We start from the raw sequence: 15,691 nt of genomic DNA on the forward strand, positions 1-15,691 counted from the left end.
GTCAAATTGGCTATTAAAAAAAAAGTTGCAACGTTTTTCTAATTCGTGTAGTTAAGTAATCATAGCATCTCTCTCCATCCTGTTTGATTATTAAGTGAGATTGCCCTTAATCGGTTGACCAGAGGCGGCTTAAAGATTATATTTTAAATCTCAAGGCGGAAAAGAATTTTTGAAAGCTATTTGGGAAGTTTCATTAAAACGGACAAATCTCTCCGAAATACTAACTTTTTCCAAAATTATATCAAATATATATATAAGTTTCTAGAAATTTCGTGCGAAATTTCTTCTCATAAAACTTCGTCTGTAATAATAAAGCCTAATATGTAGTATATATTACTTCTCCTTTTTTTTTTTCTTGTTTTTCCTAACACATTTCCCTCCCACTGCACATTACTGCTATCGTTAAACGATTGAATAAGTTTGCACAATTCAAGTACTCCCATAACTGAAATGACACCGTTGTATGTCCTAAAGCAAGATGGACAAATTTCCCCCACCTTATCCGTTACCGAAAGCCTGAGGGAAAGGAACTATTTAGGGAGGTCATCTTGAACCATGTCGTAATCGCATATTTGTGGAGAATGACTAGTGGATTTTAAAAGGTAAACAGAAATCACTTGAGCATATCTGGACTTCCTAGACGAACTAAGTGCTTAATCGGCTATTATATAATGTTTTCGTTTTTGAAGTTAGCGAACGAAGAAATCGAATTTTTAACTTTTTCGGTTAATCGCAGCAGGCCACCTACGGTCATAAAGAAAGAATATCTTATCCAAGTTCGCCACCTGCCCTAGATAAACAATTGAGAAGTGATCTGTGACATTGTTTTAAAACCAACGATCTGTTTGGTTTTTAATGAAAATTACTTCCTTGTCTCGTATGTAGTGAGTGAAGCGCCACCTTTGATGGTAGCAAAAGAAATTAATAGCATAGATAATTGAATAAACTGGCCAATTAAAATAAATTTATTTGCTTGTAATAGAATTTGGCTATTGAAAATATTCTGTGGAAATACTAAAATGTTACAAATTTGAAGGTGTAAATGAAAGGAATAACTAAATGTGTTGAATGGAATTTTATTCCAAAATATTCATCTGAGTGGAAGTTTTTTTTATTAACCCTAACTCATGTTTTAAGTACACTTTATGACCTAAGTTATTACTTAATATATCACTTTGTAAGAAGGAATCAAGTTTTAGAAGCTACTGAGTAATCAAAAGAATTATGCGCACTTTAGTCTGTTATAACATCTCGCCCATGACTGAAAACGCCAAGTTGAAAATAATTTGTTTTACCTCCCTCTGGAAATCTGAACTGCCGTAAATTTCGTCACGAGTTCTTTACTAACTACTGTAAAATGTGCTTATCATTTGGACAACCAGAGTGTCTTGTTTAAGTAACAAAACGTTTCACATTCGTGTTAATTCTTCTATTCAAACCGACTTGAAGGACGAAAAACGACGCAGATGCCTGACATATAGCACGTCCGTGCGTGCCCAGGGGCAGTGCACCCACGTGAAAACTATTGAGATAGCTCCTTAATGAGAAAAATGAAAACTGAATCGCATAGAAAATCATTTATTTTCTTGCCAGGAGTTTCTCTAAACATTCCATTGTCATGATCCCTTTGTTAAGACGGTTGATGAAGCTCTGGTTACATCGGTAAACGTGACCATTTGGTACCAACTTAGAGGACATCGTGTCGCAAGGAAATATTTCATAATGCGAACCCAAGACTGTGCTTATGTTTCGTGTCGTCTCGTAATGCACACGAGAATATCAAGAATGTTCCAGAGGACGAGTTTCGTCTTTGAAAATCTGCCCTTCAAATTCCCAACCCGACACCTATTTAACAGACCTAATTACTCCTCACTAAAAATTTCCATAGGACGTGACGGCGTATGTACAAGTTCTCATTCTACGTTGTCAGAAATTCCACTGTAAATTGATAATCATTTTATTTGTTATTACTTCATTGTCAGTTGTGAAATACATCTAATGACTTTTGTTGTTGTTTTAGTAGAAAAATTTGGCGAACCATTTCAGAATTCAAGTTATTAGCTCCATTTTGGATGGATGGAATTTTATGAAATTTAGAATTCTACTAATCCTTTTAATCCTATGATTAAAAAGAAATGTGTTACAAATGACAGTATATAAGTGCACAATACAGAAGTCAAATACTGCTCTAGATTTAATTATGATGCAGCCACACAGGAATTGTTATCAAACACTTTCCTTTGTCTTAGATTAGTCCCATACTTGTTTTTCTGAACGCTGTCGTGAAAAGGGTTTGTGAACCTTCCTATTGCTCAAGCAGAGAGTGATTAAGTTACTTTTGTTTGAATAAGGATATTTGGGAAAATAACTTAAACTACTTGCAGATATTATCATGCTCTAATAATAATCTCACCTTGGAAATCCTTCATGACCTCTTTAGTTAAAATCTAACAATGATACATTCAACCCAGGTTTTGTGCAACCACACAAAGACTTCTTTTGGTAAAATGGATTCTTTAACCTGTAACGACGATTCGGCCTGATTATTTTTGACGTTTTCAAGATTTAAAATTAATGAGAAAGAAATTGAATAACTGTGTCTAGCTCTGATAACGAGTCTCAAATGATTTCACTTAAAAAATAAACTTCTTTGCGATCTTGTTTTCACATAATATCCATTTGAGGTTATAGCCATCGTCAATAAAGTTTTAGTGATCTTTAAAATTCTGAACTATTAATCCATCTTCGTTTCTTTATTCAAAATGAGAATCTTTTGATAACAAAACGTCACGAAGTCGTTTTTATACTTTGAAATCTCTTTCATCTCGCTTTGTGTTGGAACAAGTGTTGACCACAAAAGAAATGTTCTAGTTTACAATAGGGGGAGGAGTCAAACATTCGTTTTTACAGCTGTCATTATTCCTAGCAGGAATCTGGTTTGAAAAGGTTTGTTTCGCTACTGTGACTTTCAGTTTCACGTGCACATATTCGCGTGAAGAACACAATTTCTCAGTGAATACATAACAAACTGGCGCCAGTCTGCCATGTATTCACTGGGAAATGCATGGCGTACATGGAAATACAATACTAGTCATGACATGTCTTGTCTTTCTAATCTTTACTTTATGAATATGGAATAGTTGCTTAGGTTTTGAAATGGATCTTATCTGAATTGCATGGAAATACAATACTAGTCATGACATGTCTTGTCTTTCTAATCTTTACTTTATGAATATGGAATAGTTGCTTATGTTTGAAATGGATCTTATCTGAATTCAAGCGTTCTTTAAAATGAGCGGTTAATTAGTTTATGGTCATTCAAGCCCCCCCCCTCCCTCCACCATGAGTTTGATTAGAGAAATATTAAGAGTTCAGTGTGAGAAGCTAGTAACATTTTTTTTTAAATGTTGCACCTCAATTTAAACAAACGCAATCACAAATGAACTGTACCCATGATAGTGTACATCATATGATTGCTGATCGTTGTTGGCTTACAAATGCGGCCATAAATTGGTATCTTTCGATATATTCCTCTATACCGAAATTTGCTGGATTATTCCAGCTAAAAAAAAAAGAATGTTTAAAAGCGACCTCCCCCACCCCCCAAACATTCCCAATAGAAGAATTAGGTCCCATCAATCCTCTCCTTGAGCAAATTCTACGTTTGCTACCCCGATATAATCACGGAAGGCTGAAAATATTTGGTCTTAGACTATCCATTTTCTGATTTCATTCATAATTCTGGAAGGATAAGGGTTTTAAAACAGTTGCGTTATTAGGCTGTGATTGTTTACTCGTTTGGAACTTTCAACACATTATTTTATTTTTCAAAAAAAAAAAAAAACAACATGATTATGTTGGTAACAGATTTGCGGTATTCAAAGAAATCATTTGGTTGATTTTTTGTAAAACAATGACGGTATTGAATTGAAATAACATTTTATTTACGAAATGGCATATCTCAAACATAACGCTTATATATGTATATAGAATCGCGAACCGTTATTGGCTTAATCAGCCATAATTTTGTTTCGCCCAATTTTATTTACTACAAATGGATAAACAACACATTTTAAAGATCATAAATGATAACTACAGTCTCCGTAATTATCAATTTTCCATTTATTTATTTATTCGTTCGTATGGAGTTTCCTCCCTTTTTCTCCCCCGTCCCTATTGGGACGAGTTGAGTCCCCCTCATGGGGGGGGTTAAGTATTTATGGCTGTAGATCTGTGTGTGTTCACGGGGCCTGCTTGCGGGATGAAAAACTCCAGATAAACTGGCGGGGAAAACCCTACTACCCGTGCCCAAGACCGGCTAACTTGGCTATGGCTGAGGAAGATCCTCAAATTCCTCACGTCTTCGACGGGAATCAAACCTGGGACACTCCTTCCCCTGTCATATGGTTGCAAAGCGCACAGCCACTAGGCTAACCGCGCAGACAATTTTCCATTAAAAATGATCCACTCAAAACTGAACTACGTGTACATATTTCATATAAACGTTTTGTCCCTGCATATGGGTCAGATTGTAACAAAAATGAAAAGCTTGACATTTTTTGTAAGGATTCCAAATACTGAATTTCAATAAAATATATTTAGCTGATCTAAAAATAACCTGCATGAATACGGACAGACAAAACGAATCTAACGTGCACGCGCATTTTGCAGAAGGCATCTAAAAAAATGTAACAAAACTCTTTTTTAACGCTAATGCATTTTATAATATGACAGTAAACTCAAAATTAGAGGTCTTTGAAAACTTTATCCAAGAAAATTAACTTTTTGACACGGTTATTACTATGTCAGTTTAGTTGATGGACTGCGGAAGTTCTATAGCAACAAATGAAACAAGTTAGTCATGCATTAACAGAATTTTACTTCACTACTGACAGACAAACAGAAGGAACAAAGCTATCATTATTTTGAAATTATACTTTCATGTAGCTCCTAACCATGCTTAGTAGCTACTTGAAATTCCGGGGAAAAAATCATAAGAACAGACCATAATGTATTTTAATATATCAGTAATATTTTTCAGAATAGCAAAATAGAGAAAAAAAAATTATCGAATCAGAAGGGAAAGTTCACTCTTCATGGAGTAGCGTATAAGTTGCTCCCTTCGTCGCTAACGTATGTGTGGGAATAAGTCTCTTAATATATTGCAGGAGTTTCAGGTGATATTACGTGAAGTACAAAAATATGTGCTATAAAAATCACAAATAAGAAAATGGCGTTATTGTCTTGAATTATATCAGAAGTGGAATTTCTGTTTAATAATGCTCTTTCTGCGAAATTAGTACTGGCGGAGAGCGCAAGCTATCAATTTCTCGATGGATGCGTGTTCCGCACAGGATTAATTTTTAGTGTTTGACTGTTTCATTTTGTGACAAAAGGCATCTTGTATGTATGGAAAGGAAGCATATCTTGGTTTCAATGAATTGACTGCGGTATATCATTTGTCAGGTTTATTCACGGAGGCAGGCAGTTCGGCTTGTTTTCCAATATGGTGTTCGTTGCAAATAATAAATTAAGGACACATTTTGGGGCTCCTTTTACAAATACATACTCCCCATGGGGAGTGATAAGTTGCGCACCTCAATTCTTGTATGTTTATGAAAAAGCTACTACTGGATGATATTTTTATTTTCATTTCACAGTAGAGATGAATTTTCTTTCCTTTTATTTTGTACGAAGTTTATTTGCTTTTCCTTCCTCTCCAAATTATCGAATTAATTCCTGACACATAATTTGCACTGATTAGGTCCTGATAGCGAAGTTTCAACCGTTGACCATTTCTAACCATCAAGGGATGGTTCCCGCAGAATCTTTCCATCTTTAAAATCCAAATATAAACCATTTTTTAGGCAGTGAAGTTACTTTAAGGATGACAATGCTATCATCCACCGCACTTTTATATTTGTGATTGATTAAAGGTGTTCCCAACGTTCACTTCCTTTGAGTATTTTGTTGTTCATTGGAAATCTGATTGTTTAATTAGTCTCCTTATAAGTTTTTAATGGCGAAATATTAGTCCGTATGGATATAGGTAATAAAAAATTAGATAATTTAAGCAACCTGCTCCGGAGGACAAACGAAGTTTCCACTAAGCATGATAGCAGTCTCGCACTAGGCAATGAAATTCATCAACCCACCTAGACATTAACTAAAATTTATGCTTCTGGGATTTGAATCCCCAGCGTAGGCTGAAAAACTGGACTATCCCATCGTCTTACCAGACCGACACTATGCGTGTAGTTTGTCAGATTCGAACTATAAAAGATACTATAAGGATGTAATTATGCAGTGTGGTCTCTTTTCTGTAAAAGAAATTGAGAAACGAGAGAAAGTCCTCGTTCTCAAGTCATTCCCTTAAACACCTTTCACAAAATTTCCGTTTTGCATTTTTTTTTGTCGAAAAAAATTAAAACCTTGATTTCTAAATTATTTCTATCGAATGCATAAAATAACCCGCTTACTTGTGAAATATTAAGATTCTAGCTTAAATATAAGTCTCTTAAACAATTACTTTAAAATGAAGCGTCTTTAAACTCAGAAGTTAGCATGGAAGTACAATGCTATATAAACTAACTTCATACAAATTAGTTGAAATTGTTTACTTTTATTTTTTTAAATTATTTGATACTATTACATGCCTGATTTTGAATAAAATGGTTCCGGAGAAACTTCATAATTATATCAGGCTATTTGAAGTATACTGACATTGGAAAGTGTCTTTTCTTTTTACGTGGATCTAGAATAGTGCATAAGTAAGATTTGGCTTTCAAATACATCTGCTAGTACTGGACTTCCTAAGACATTGAGGTGTATAGCAGTAGACGGTCATATTCCCATTTTTTTTCCCCCTCCGAGGTAGTTTGTATGTGGTGTTCTTTGAATCTCCTTAGTATTTTCATTATCGTTCTTCAGCCCTCTGTTTCATTTTGTTCTTCAATAAAAGGTAAAATTTGACCTTTCATTCCTGTATTTCGCGTAAATTTGTTTTGTCATTGCTATTTTTAGGTATTATTATTGTAATTTATAAGGTTAGACTAACAGAGAAATGATTTTGACAATTTAGTTATCTGTTTTGAGAAAATGCCAATTACATGCTTTTTTTTCAGAACTAAAGATCTAAGTTCTTTAATTTATAGATGGAATTTTTCCGACACCCCCTCTTATCTGAAATGTGAATAGTGTTGCAAGCAACATCGCTTACATAATTTAAAAATCCCCGTAATTAGTCGAAGTGTGTCTTAGCGCTCCCCAACTAGAGTTAAGAGAAAAATGTAATATCAGTGCAGGTAGCCATCTATGCTGCTATATTACAAATCTTGGAGGAAAATTTGTTGGAGACAATGACAAAAAAACACTGATTGGCATTTTAAAATAGGCTGAACTATCAGCATTCTCAAGAGATAAGGTAATTACTATAAACTTTAGTTTAATAGGTCTTCAAAGATCTAAATGCAGCTGGGTTATTCATTAATTAGAATTTATACAAGAAAGAATCAGCCCAGGAATAGTTGGCACGTTGGTGGTTCAGGAAAGATAATGGAGGGATATGCACTACGTCGTTGGAATAAATATCAATATTTAATTGAGGTACACACTTTCTCTTGCTCATCGAAAGGCTTCGCCCGCATCTTTATTTACAACCCTTGTGGCACTCCTGAGAATCCGCCCATGTTATTGTGTAAGAGGTGGGGCTTGAGGAAAATTGTGCTTCCTGTTAATTGTGCATTGAAGTCAGTTATTCCACTTGCAATCTTTGTAAACATTTTTAATGTTACAGTATCGTTAGATGAGATGTTAAATTTAAACATTTGATTGGCCATTTTTCCCTAAACCTACTCTAGTTGAATAATAAGCTTGATAATACTTAGGTTTACGTTCCAAATAGACAACTTGTTCGTGAATTTCAGTTTTAAATAGGAAAAGCTGATAGACAAAACTAGTTGCTGCATATTTTTGTGTTCACCTTCACAATTCTACAGGATAAGTTCACCTCCTTGCCATCTAGTTGGGCTTCATTATACCGTTACAAAATAACTCAATTCAAGATTTCCAATATATGAATATCATAATTATATATTTAAGAGCGTTTATGCTTGCGCACTTTTTAAAATTAAAAAACGTTGTCTTCTTGCTTCAAGCCAAAACATGCAAACGATTGATACAATTTTCACCATCATCACATTACGGGGAATTGGTGAAAACGTCGGCTGTCGATACTGCAACATCAAGGACAAGATAAGAAAAATATTGGAAACTTGATGTCTTAGTCAAGTCAGCAAAAGGCAGAACCCAGCATAGTTACTACAAGTTGAAATTTCCACGCTAACAGAAATTGTCGAGGAATAGTCCATATAGATATGTCAGTGCAAGGGCAGTTAGAAACAGCTGGATATACAGTATACCACTCTGTGGAATGTGTTGAGAGCCAGCCCATAAAATAAAATAAATAAAAAATTCGTCTCGCGTCACATCAAAGGCAAACCGAAATAATTAGAAAAGCTAAATATTGGCTTCTTGATTTCTTTGCTATTCGGTTTCTTGTCCTATTAAAAAGAGTTATCCCTGGAAGGCTAACATCTTTCACTTTCCCGGAGCTAATAAACGTCAATGATGATAAACCATGAAACATTCATTGAGAACTGGAGTGGAATTCCTAACCATCAGAATAGGAATGCGAACGCAATCCAGAGCGAAACTGGTAAAGGAATTGCCAAACATTGATACTCATATCTATATTAGTTTTCCCCCTCATATTCAGCGTACATAGCCATCGGAATGTCCACAGATATTGGACACAATACGAGGAAGGAAAGTGTTATGACGTCGATCCTATTCAAGAACTTTCTCGAATAGTTTGCTCCTTCTCAACCTTCTGTAGTCACCTCGTTTGACTTCACCTCAACCAAGACATGCATACGTTCTGTACGGATCACACATTGGCTGCAGTATCACTTTCTTCTTGGCAGCGAAATCATTATATATATGAAGTCGGGGGATGGATGGGGGGGGAAGAGAGCTATATGTATTCTATATATATATATATATATATATATATATATATATATATAGGTAGTATTGTATTAACTATGAATTGACTTTTTAAAGTTCAGAATATGTGTAACTTAATTTACTATAACCTCATTCTTGCTTATTAAAAAAAAAAAAATACTCTCATTGCTGTTCTATTAAAATCCAACCTTAATGGTTCAAATTTTGGGAAAGATCTCATATACTAAATTTTATCAAAACATCTTCATATCAAATATTCCATTATGCGGTCACAGCAATTCATTTCATATGCCCGAATACAATCAGTATTCGAATACTAAAAGGCGTTTCCGCATTCTGCAAAACGTGCCTAAGAAGTCCGAATTAACATTCGGAGTTTTTAACCGAACTTTTTATTAATATAACAAAACCATTAGTTCTTTTCATATATATAATAATTATTTATGTAATATGCTGAATATTACTTAAATTATTGGTGCATGGACCTACATTACTTCACTATTGCTCAGTTTAACTGCTTTTATCATTTTTATTAGTAATTAGTTTTGCTGTAACATGTTTCATCACGTCCCCCGGCATCCTGGAGTTGCTGTTTGTTTAGTTTTAACATTGAGTTAATTTAGAAAAACTGCTACTCTCCAAAACAAATGAATAAGTTACTTCATTTCTAAAAGATTTTCTGAAGTTCATCTAAATTGCCACCTGTCCTAAAATAGAAGAGTTCTAAAGGATTGTACGTTGTAATGAATCTATGCATACTACACTTGAATTTTTAAATCATGAGTAGTTGAGCCCCACACAATGAACGAACAGTTTATCCCAAGTATTCAAAACCTAAAATCGATAAATTTGATAATTAAATTCGATCATTTGGAATTTACTCTTTAAAGTATTTTAGAGGTTAATATGGTGATTCTGACCATTGCAATATTATTGTAATTTATTAAAAGTAAAATTGATTACTAGCTCATTCACCTCCCTGAGGTACAGATTATCCATATAGTATCCATTAGTTTGCTCCTCCCCTCCCCTCTTATAGAAACGATTTGTTTTTGCAATGAAAAGGAAAAATTACAGAATCAATCATCTTCTAGAAATGTGTTGCCGGTATTTTTTTTTTTCCCATAAAATCAGATGGATAGAAAATAATTTGACTACTCAACTAGTTTCGTGAAATTCACGTATTTCACATCAGAAGTGAATAAACTAAAAAAAAAAAAATCATATAAGTAATGTACGTACGCAACGAAACATTTATTTCATTATTTTCATGTTTTCAAATATTTTAGTGTCTGTACGTGATTTGTTATCTTATTTTTTAGTTCATTCACTTCTCTTGATGATGTGAAATATGTGAATTTCACGAAACTAGTTCAGTAGTGAAATTATGCTCTGGCCATCTGATTTTATGGGAAAAGAATACCGGCAACACATTTCACTTTTAAACACTCGTCACTTTTAAAGGTTCAAATTCCATTCCAAATGCTTGTTAAATTTCCACTTAGTTTGTTTGCTCTGATTTAAATTGTGCGTAATAAGGCAATTCGCCCTTTGTCATTTCAACAATACCTCTTCAGCGAATGGGACTTAAATAAGGAAGATTTTAATTCATTTTCCTTGTTTTGAGTGACTTAGTCTACGAAAAATATTTCCAAGAAACAAAGTTAATAGTTATTTTTTTTTATATCCTTAAGATTAAAATACCTAATACACCACGTGATTATCGACGTTCTTTTCTTACATTTTTTTGTATATATTGTCTAGAAACATTGCAAAGGCAGCCCTTTATTTAAAAAAAAACAAAAAAGCCACTCGAGTCAGCATCTGCTTTCAAAGTTAAAAATGCTATGAGACCAGAAAACATGTACAATTTGATCTCAGGTCACGGCCGTATTAAGTATCTCGGGGGCTTCCGGTGAGATTTTCCTCAATAGATTGAGCATATTGAGAATGTGATATTTAGTTAGAAAAGTGAAAAGAATAGCAGACCGCACTGCATACGTTTTCCTACAGTTTTCTTTCAACTCCTAAGATTGCTGAAGTCAGTGGAAATGAATTAAAAAGACTACGAGAGATACAGGTAAATCGCCAAAAGGATTTCAAATTGTTCAGCGATCTCTCTCACTTGTGTTAGAGAAAAGCTTAGTAGTAAAGGGATGTTTTAAGGGAACATCACCCGCAAGATTAATTTGTATTGTAAAAAGACAAAAATACAAACTTTTGAATATATTTTCAAACATTGATCAATTTAATATTACGAAGATTATATTTCAGCAATTTTTTTAGTTCCTTTTTCAGCGAAGCAATAGGTTTTTTTCCAATGTGTAGAAGGAGAATCCGGTTTAATCCAAACGGAACCTAATCGCTTCCAGAATATGGAATAGAATGCAAATTGCTCACCAGCTAATCATGCGTAGGATGAAACACGGTGGTTGTGTAGATAAGAAAATTATGTGGTTCAGGAAGATACATTAGGGCATCGGTTGTATATCATTGACACGCATGTCACAAAAAGATAAGTCGTGATATCATTCAAAAATGACACGATGGAAACACATCTACCGTTTAATTTTATATTAGTATATATAATAATCTGATTAACTGATTGTTTAGTATAGTTTAAGTTCTGTGTTTCTCACTTGAGATAAATTTCAAAACAGATCTAAAAGTAAGAAACAATCTATAAAATTCATTCTCAAAATGCATTTTGGAGATGAATTTGTGAACGAATTTACAGAATAGATTTTTTTTTTTTTAATTAAAACAAGCATGATAGTGACTTTCTTCTGATGTGACCTTTCATAAAAACTGATGCATCTCATTCGATTTTTTCTTTTATTTGTATTGCGTAGTAAGCGATTAGTTAATCTTTAACTGAAGACGATATGGCAACTGAATACTTTTTATATTCAATCTTGCCATCTACACATCGTTAGCGTTACCAACGAAGCATGCGGTGTTACGAACTATTTTTTTGTATTATACTTTAGCCTTTAACACTGAATCGAGCTGGCGTTAAATTAACATACACATGAATTATTAATAGACAATAATCATAATTATTTTCCTTAATAACGAATTTTTTTGACTAAAACTAAGTGAGTGGCTTTGTTCTTCCCATTCAAAGCAAGCAACTTTTAATTCGTTACTATCCACACTCCATCACTCATGCTGAAACGGCATTTAATTTGTGTCGAACCTGAGGAAACGAAATGACATTTCGTTCTTTTTAAGTGATTCGTAACTATGTAATACTTCGCGAAAAATGACCAGCAAATGATATTCTAGATAACTACAAGTACTAATTTTCCGAATCACTTCTTAAACCAATTGACTTCATCACTGCCGATTTGAAATTTTACAAAATACTTGTCAAACTGTTACTGCCGATTCTGTTCTACATTCTTTCCTTCCGGTGGTTATATGAGGCGTGATCTTGCTCTCACACGTAGTTTCAGCATGCCCGTAAGGTTAGATGACGAATAACCGGAATTCAAATAAGCTCGGGAATCTTACAACCGGAACAGACACCCTGAAGGATTCTCCCTTCCCCTCCCCTCCCCCCAAATTGCTTACACTGCTATCAAAGTAGCTCCAGGATTGAGAATCCGATCAGTATTTACATCACATGGCGAGGGCTCTTCCTCTAACTTAATGGAATGCGTTAGCGTCCGTTGACCCGAGTTGTTTTCGAGGAAAAAAAAAAGCAAGTGCAGGTTAGGGCTGCAATTGACGCTCGTGCGTTACTATCGTTACGTTTGTATCGTTGCTGCTCTGTAGGTGTCGCTCAACTGTCATTTGGTGAGGGGAAGCCCCCCCCCCCCCAATCCTCTAATGTCCCATTAACGTGGGATAAGTAGCATGCAATGTAAGCTGAAGGAAAACTTGCAACTTTATAATCTGCACGAACCATGGAAAGACTGCACGTGGGTTCACAACCCTGGTTGATCCTTAGAAGTAGGTCGAATCAAACTGTTTGTATAATCGATAGAGTACTGGTTATCAAGTAAACAAACCAATTATATTAAAGAAGGAAATAATGAGTTTTGATTCGATGTTCAAATACAATCGATACGAAACGTCACGTAATTTACTGATTCCATCCACTTGAACAAGCTAAGTAATGCTTTATGGGTTATTATAGGAATATAGAAAATAATAGTAGCTTATAACATTCAGAATGACTTGAATTTTAAGTACCTCCTCTGAGATATCAATTAACATTGAGGATTTTCCTAGTTGTTTTATTATTGATGTTCCTTCAGGTAACTTCTATTCATCTAGGGTGGCAACAACATGAGCTCAACTACAAAGTTGAAACCAAAATGTGTTCACATCCGGTTTTAGCTTTTTAAGGCGAAAACTGGAGCACCCAGAAGGAAACCAACCTTACATCAACAATTTGAGTTGGTTTCAGTGCAGGATTGGGGGATGAACAGAAGGTTCCATATACTGACTAAATTGTGGCGAATCACACCTATCTCGAATTTCAGTGTATAGGATGTCTTATTCGTTCTCACTTTTTTTTTTCCCAACGATTATAATATTTGTACATAAGCAAATATAATTATAAATGTTTTTGAAGGTGTTGGTAAATGTGTGTGCACATTCCTAACAAAATAGGTACAGGCTTTATCTTCTGTTTGACGCCTTATATTTTAATCTTTCAGTTCTTAATATAGCGGCAGGCAAAGCACCTATGCAGTCCTCTGTTGTAGGCAAGGGAATACCTCAGAAGGCCATAGATGGCAGCACTAGCACTTTCTTTAATGCGGAAACTTGTACCATGACCGAAGCTGAGAGGACACCTTGGTGGTATGTCAATCTCCTAGAACCTTACATGGTTCAACTTGTACGAGTGGATTTCGGCACATCGTGTTGTTGTAAGTAATTGTTTATAAATGTTGTGATATAAGTTTTAAGTTAGAATTGGAAAAAAAAAAAATCCAATAACTCGAGTGCAATTTATACAGTTACGTTACTATATTTTGATGAGTTACACTGGTTCCTATATAGTTTTCTTTTTTTTTTTTCCAGCCAACAACAGACCTGCGACTCTTATTGTACGAGTAGGAAATAACCGTCCTGATTTGGGGGTAAATCCAGTATGTAATAGGTTCAATGGGTACCTTGGTAAGTTTTTTTTTAAGTTATTAATCGTCTTAATTGGATGAACTCTGTGTTCAAACCTATTACCTTTTTAAAAGTTAAGCCATCGGTAGAAAATAAGTTTATTGTAATACAATATATGAATAACAGGGAAGCTTCACTGGAGAATAATTTCAAATTAAAAAAAATTAAAGTTTACTGATGAAAATAGCGTCAATGTTTAACGAACCATTTCATTTATCTATCTTTTCGCCCACAAAGTTAAATATAAAACTATTTAAATCTTAGTATACAAGGATAACCCAAATGGTTTTGGAATATACGGATATTTGAACACGTTAGAACGTTACATTTGATAAACGTTATTCAATAAATCATTTCCTTCATGCTTACACGATGATTCAAAGACATTATGAAAACAACTACCGCGTTAGCGTTGAGGACACTCGACGTTTCAACCTTCACATAAAGGTCATCATCTGGAGTACACACACATATATATATATATATATACAAAAAAGACAAGTAACACTACAATATACATGGCGTGCTAAAGTTACTGATTAACCATTAAAACTATTGGCCTGAACTATGTTTTTCTTTAAAAAACCCTTACTACAACAAAGCTAGTCCTCTATTATTATTATTATTATTATTATTAGGTCACAAAATTAAATTAATTCTAGAGAACAACATGTTCACATATTATATATAAATATAAAGTATAATATAATTTATAGCTAGTCAGTATTGATAGTGGCCAATAAAAGCTGAAAATTGCTTAGTCCTGAAGATAGTTTGCTGGAGAACTAAGTGGGATGAATGTGTGCCATCAACTCCTCTAAAGATCCTCTCCCCAATGGGCACACCCAGGAGTTTATTGCATTTATTGCAGCTGTAACTTACCTTACATTGGACGTACAATCCCTATCCGTAAAAAAGAACGCACGCGACACATTAAATTTAACAATTTTGGAGAAGCAGGCCTCTCAGATCACACTCTTAACATCCTACACCAAATTGATTGGAAAAGCACTTGTTCTTTACATCATACAAAAACTTGGTGTGAACGAAAGTTCAAAGAAGCATGTGAAATTTTGATTAACCACCCCAATCTTAACAATAATTGTGGCATTAAAATGCCAAAAATTTGGATAGCAAACATTCAGCCCACTTAGTATTCCAATAAACTCTAACTTCAGGATTCTAAGCAATTTTCACCTTTTATTGACCACTATCAATACTGATTAACTATAAATTATATTATACTTAAAAAAATTATATATGTGAATATGTTGTTCTCCAGCTTTAATTTAATTTTATAACATAATATTTTTTATGCCAGAGGTCAGGCCAATAGTTTTTAACGGTTAATCAGTAACTTTAGCACGCCATGGATTGTAGTGCTGCTTGTTTTTTGTATATATATGCGTATATACTCCAGATGATGATCCTAATGTGAAGGTCGAAACGTAGTGTCTATTTTAGCTTATATTAAACTAAAGTTTTACTCAAACGCGGTAGTTGTTTCTATAATTTTCATAATGTGTTATTC

The 15,691-nt window shown here is 34.2% G+C and overlaps 1 protein-coding gene across 1 annotated transcript in view; it reads left to right on the forward strand.

Annotated features, from left to right (window-relative positions):
- The window catches only part of LOC150107530 (uncharacterized), an 82,776-nt gene that overhangs the window by 39,667 nt on the left and 27,418 nt on the right, over window positions 1–15,691 (forward strand). Inside the window, exons 3-4 of the mRNA XM_090392123.1 lie at window positions 13,698–13,904; window positions 14,065–14,160. Coding sequence (XP_090248249.1) covers window positions 13,698–13,904; window positions 14,065–14,160 — 303 coding nt within the window. The remainder of the gene's footprint in view (window positions 1–13,697; window positions 13,905–14,064; window positions 14,161–15,691) is intronic.

This window comes from Typopeltis vanoorti, chromosome 4 (assembly GCF_054136105.1).
Source record: "Typopeltis vanoorti isolate ZY-2024b chromosome 4, IOZ_Tvanoo_1.0, whole genome shotgun sequence".
NCBI lineage: Eukaryota > Metazoa > Arthropoda > Arachnida > Uropygi > Thelyphonidae > Typopeltis > Typopeltis vanoorti.